We start from the raw sequence: 5,801 nt of genomic DNA, 5'->3' as shown, positions 1-5,801 counted from the left end.
CAGCCTTTTTATTATTACCTGATAATTGCTAGCCCCCGCAGATGAAGACGAGGCCATGGCGACTAGAGCTCCGGTCAATACTCCTGGCGCTCAGTCTGGTGGCTCTTCTGCTTTAATTTGAGAGCATGGGAAATCTCCAACACAGACTGAAATTGCTGTGCAAATCTGTCAAGATATTTTCTCCTCTGAGATCCACGTCGTAAGCTGCTTCTATTGGTGAAGCATGTTAGCTTTGAAAACCAATCACATGCATAAAGAATATCGATGATGTGTTAAAGATAATTCCAGTTCCCATGGTCCCTGAACGCAACAGCTCTGTTGCGTTCAGGGACCATGGGAATATGTTGTTCAGCCAATGTGTTGAGCTGTCAGTTATGATTCCACACCTCTGTCACCTGAGGTCCCACCCCACGCCAAAACAGGGTCAGAAATTTAAAGTAAAAAAAAAAACAAAAAAACAAAACTTGAATCTTGAATTTTTCAAGCTTCACATTTTTTTTCTAGTTGCAAAACTTTTTTTCAGTTTGATTTTTTTTTTCGGTTTCAAAATAATTTTTCAGATTCAATTTTTTTTCTGTTGAGCAAACTTCATGGCCCCAATTTAGCTCCACAGACGCCGCTGCTCAAAACTCAAAATATTAGGTGGAAGAAAGTATGAAGTTACACTGATGTACAGCAAGGGGCGGTATGCACGTCACAGCTGTCTGCGATCTGCCATCGAAGAAGAAAAAAAAGGTCGTCACTTTCGTTGCGTGAGCCAATGATGACCTCGGACTGGCATATAATTTAAGTCACTTTTATATCATAGCGAACATATTTATTATACATAATTTTATTCCGCCGCTCCGAAAATGACACGAGCCTACCTCAGACCGTCCTCCACTGCCAGCAGCCCTTCAGGACCTGAGAGGTTGTGAGCTTCAGCCGTGTTATTTGAAAGCGGAGACGCTTCGTTTATTTTTATGTCAACGTTCAGCTCACTTTGACCTCAGTGTGGGAAAAAAATGACGGTTTCTCGGTTACCGAGTGCGACGCTGTCTTTGAAACAGGTAAAAGGATCAGCGGGGTGTTTTGTGGAAGTCTCCCCTCAGAGCTGTGTGAGCTGAGGGTCGTGTGGTTTGTCTCAGTATCTGCAGAGGCAGAAGGTTCTGGCGATTTACAGAAACATGCTGAGGACCATCCGGCAGGTACCGGCCGAGGAGGACAGGAAGTACTTGACAGACTGGGCCAGAGAGGAGTTTAAGAGGAACAAGACCGCCAGCAACCAGGTGAACTTTTGTGTGCTTTACTGGGTCATTAGGGGAGCCTCTCCTGGCGACCCACCCTCTTTGCAAAGATCACCTTTTAAGATATTTGCTATCGCCGCTGAGCCATAATGTTTTTACCAGTGTGTGTGCGTTTGCAAAATATTTCATAAACCAACGACTTTGATTGAAACTTACAAAAGTAATCATTGGACTCACATCTACACCTTCTGGAGTTAACCGAATTCAAGATGGCAGCCACTGCCAGCTAACCATAAGAGACACATAAATGAAACACATAAACACTCAGTTTTACAGCTGTGAACCTGAAGTTTGGTGTGGTAGTAGCTGAGACTGACCCCACCACATATTCTGAACACTAACACATCTCATGAACTGGACAGGTTTCAGTGAAACTCTGCAATTATTACATGTACAAATACAATTGATAAGCCTTTGGAGTTTTTCCAGTTCCACTTGTGCATGTGTAATACTAGATTTGTAATCCATGTAAGCCTCTTTGTGTGTAACTTTGGACAGTTGTATCTGTAATGCAGTTTTGTCTGTGTATCAGGCGACTTTTTGTTTCACCTCACAAATCTGATAATTACAAATTACGAACCTTCTACGCCTACAAATCGTTAAATACGTGTGCACGAGTCGCCTGATACACACAGACAAAACTGCATTTATGCACAAATCAGGTTACGAGTTACAAATCTTTTTGAGACTCATTCACGTTTCCGGGTTAGCTTCAGATTTGTGCATAAGTGGTGCTTTCAACTGCCGGTGGAAAGCTTGGTCATCTGAGTTTTGTTCGGAGTCTATTGTTTTATCCTCTTTACGTTTGGCACTGGACTTGTGCCAAAGTGGTTAAAGACATATTTATGTGAGAGAAAAAATAGGTATGTCTCAGCACCCCTTAGTTACACCTAACTATAGGGTGTAACTAAGACTGTTTATTTATATATATGCATTTATGAGCTGTACAACTGTAATTACATGGGTAAAAGAAACGACCACTAGGTGGTAGAATTCTCTGGCTGGGAAAAGCATTCAAACTGAGAGGCAAGAAGAACACATGGCTGGGCATCCCAGTGGTCTACCCTCAAAAATAAGTGAATGTTAAAACCTGCACATTTTACTGTTCATATTATTATTTGATTTTAATTTTTATTGGTCAGGTTTAGGTGACCCAGATGTTTGGTAAGGAGCGCTAGCAAACATCAAATGTTAGCTTGTTCCCCACCATCATAGACATTATTTACGTAGACACCTTGAAGACTGGCGCTGTCTGTTGGAGCTGACGTGTCAGCGCGGCTGCCAACTTGGCGGGGTCCCTCACATGCCCCCAGTTTATTTCTTTGTACTGAGGAAGCTGTATGTCTAACAAAAATAATCATAATTCTCTGAATCTTTACCCGATTTCCCCACAGTTTGGTTTGTTACAAACAGCATAGATGTAGTTATGATACAGGACACTTTTACACATTAAAAATTTGTGATATCCTGCTAAAATACTTTGTTTTATGCTCTTTAACAAAGACAGACATATAGTATGGCATATTAATAAATAGATACTACAATACATTTCATATTTTAATAAAGAAACAAGTTTGATTGTTCATTTCAATTTATTTCACTCTCTCACACACATATACACACAATCCTGAGCCTTCTGTATACACCACAGCAATATTTTCTTTATATACACACACACACACACACACACACAGTTTTTGTGTTTTTAAAGGCCTGGAAAAATAATCTTTAAAAACTCCAGGTCATTTCAGGGTCTTATACTGCCCTGCTTGTAAGTGGGGTTGGAGAGCTGAGGTTCACTTTCAAGGAAATACTGAAAAAGGTCCACTGGAAGCTCTCTGCAGCTTTCCTTCAGGTTTCTGTGTTCCTAAGACCCATAATACTTAAAAACAGCTTGAAAAGGTTTTAGTATCTCTCAGTGTTTTGTAATACACAATACATCACTAATTCCTTAACATACAGAAAGAACTAACAGGGGTTTAACAAAGTGTGATATTAACTTTAGTTTTACATATGAATCATAGACATTTCTGTTAACATTTACAGTAAAAAACACCTCCTCTTTGGAGATGAGATGGGAAGTTTAAGACCGATTGGGTCACAGCATCTCTAAGCCAGTCCTGTTAAAGTCCTCTGGTTTCAAAGGTTCCCTACAGATCTGAGACCAATGACTTATATACTATTGACATGATGTGGGGAAAAGGAGGTGAACCCAGAGCACAGACTCATTTTGGAAAGAAACTAATTTATTAACGGAACAAAACAAAGGCTGACAGGGCAACAACTAGACTAAATAACAAAACTCACGATTGGGACTCCAAACCATGAGGGGAGAGACAAGACAAGGGACCAGGAAGCTCAGGAGGGAAACACACAACATAACGACCAGGACAGTGAGAAGAATGACAATGAACCAGCAAGGAACTGGAGAAAGTGACTGGGTTTTAAAGACAGAGGGTAATCAGATGAAGTGAGCACAGGTGAGATGATAGGAACATGTGTAGCTGGGCGTGACAGGCAAATGAGAGCGACTGAGGAGAAGTGAATGATGGCTGAGGCACAGAGACAAGACAAAACATGAAGACAAGAAAGGAAACAATCTGAACACAAAAACACAAGATAAACCCTAACCCTAACAACTATAGACATGACATCACATGACTTTGGATGAGCTAAAATCGCCGCCATCTTAAGTAAGTAATTCATTTCACCCTCTCTGTTCAGCAGTACTGTAATTCCTTGATATTGCGCTGCGTTTGCTGCACAAATCGTTGCGGAAAATGCCCAGATGTTATAACATTTCATCGAGGCTATGAAGAACTGAAACACAATAATCTGATCACTGAGGAGCTCAAAGCTGGAATCACTTGTAGGTAGGTCATTAAATGGGACATCTTGATGCATATTACATGAAAAATAAGAGGTTTATCTCATTGTATATTATATTACAGATCAGTATATAAATATTAATTATTGTGATCCCTTATTCTACACAAAACCTATTCAAATGACCCTGTAGCCAATGTTACTCAATTTTTTTTATAAAAAATTTCTAATACAATATTATTGTATTAGAAACTTTTAAAACTGAAATAAACATTTTACAAGTTTTTTTATTACTGTATTTAAAGTTTTGTATAAATCCATTTTTAAATATGCAGCTGGTAGAACTTAAAAGCAATCAGGAAATCAACAATGACCATAATCCCATCTAAAATCTGTTTATTTTCATTTAACAGGTGGTTAGAATCTGTTGACGGATCACCAGGCTGAACGCTCTGAAAGTGAAGACACAACAATCACCAGTTTCCAGCTGTGCACCCTGACCTCTGATAAGATGTCCTTCAGGCAGCAAACTGAGTTAGATGAAGACTCAGCGGAGGAAGCAAAATAAGTTTTTTTTAATGTTAAAAACAGGATTTAAAGTTACTGTTGTTTAGTATACTATGAATAAGATAAATAAATATACTATGAATATAATAACTAATTCCTGATTAATGAGTTCAGTTCTTCAATAAGGTACTCAGAAGTTGGATTATGTTTTGCAGCAGGTTTTTAATGATTTCATTATTTATTTCTGTATTTATTAACCTTGTGATGTTATGTGTCTATGCAGTGGAACCCCTCTGTCCAAGGCTAATTTCTCCCAAGGGAGACAAATAAAGAGATTTTAACTTGATCCAGCTTTTAATGTGGGAGTAGTATTCGAAAGTAGGGTATGCCTTTATCGCGCTATAGCAAAAAATCTAGTTAGGCGGAAGTGGGCGTGGCCAATGTAAAAAAGATGCCAAATCTTCCATAGTTTCAGGTGCCATCAAGATTTTGAGAGTAGGACTTACGGTTTAGGAGTTATTCGCAAAAACGCATTGTTCTTTGTTATAGCGCCCCCTAGGTATGGGACGATATGATTTGTTTTGTCGGAGTAGCGGTCGGGTTTTTCTATCAGACTGCCTGGTTGGCTTTTCCACGAGTTTCTCGTTTTTCTGCCGGAGAAGAATAAAAATAATAGAGAAGAATTAAAAATCCATACAAAAACAGTAGGGTTCCCTGCTCCGCTGGGAGCAGGCGAACGGCCATGCCTTGCATTGGCCGCCCGCTTGCTTCCGCAGGCTTGGAACACTAATGACGTCATGACGTTGGTCAGTGTGCGTTCGCGCCTACGGCTGGTGTTCTGACGACCTGTGCTTTCTCGTCAGATTTTCCTACCGTAGCACGGCCAAACAGCTATGTCTAACAGTCGGTGCCACCCGCCAAAAACTGCTACCGTCATGTTTACAAACCGAAAAGTATAGCGGTTCGTGTTAATGGTAAATATCATTGGATACTGAAGTGGAAGCTTAGGAGTTATGCTTCGCATAGCATTGGAACAATTTATATCCACGACGAAAACCTTTCTAAAACCACAAATATNCTTCCTTCATCAGAATATCCTACCTGTTAAATATAAGCGGGTAGCACAAATAGATCTATGCATTAAAAGCAGCAAGTGTCTGAAAAACATTACAACTTGCATAC

General features: G+C 39.8%; 1 protein-coding gene and 1 long non-coding RNA gene across 2 annotated transcripts in view; both read left to right on the top strand.

Annotated features, from left to right (window-relative positions):
* The first annotated feature begins 720 nt into the window (after positions 1–720).
* Positions 721–5,801, top strand: part of lyrm2 (LYR motif containing 2) — an 8,565-nt gene continuing 3,484 nt past the window's right edge. Inside the window, exons 1-2 of the mRNA XM_037981728.1 lie at positions 721–1,049; positions 1,128–1,268. Coding sequence (XP_037837656.1) covers positions 1,005–1,049; positions 1,128–1,268 — 186 coding nt within the window. The 5' untranslated portion in view covers positions 721–1,004. The remainder of the gene's footprint in view (positions 1,050–1,127; positions 1,269–5,801) is intronic.
* Positions 3,254–5,131, top strand: LOC119618031. Its single transcript, XR_005234549.1, has 2 exons — positions 3,254–4,159; positions 4,526–5,131. It is a non-coding gene; the product is annotated as an uncharacterized LOC119618031 (long non-coding RNA).

This window comes from Kryptolebias marmoratus, linkage group LG19, assembly GCF_001649575.2.
Source record: "Kryptolebias marmoratus isolate JLee-2015 linkage group LG19, ASM164957v2, whole genome shotgun sequence".
Lineage (NCBI taxonomy): Eukaryota > Metazoa > Chordata > Actinopteri > Cyprinodontiformes > Rivulidae > Kryptolebias > Kryptolebias marmoratus.
Note: the sequence above shows the minus strand (reverse complement) of the source record. Positions and strands in the feature narration are given on the sequence as shown.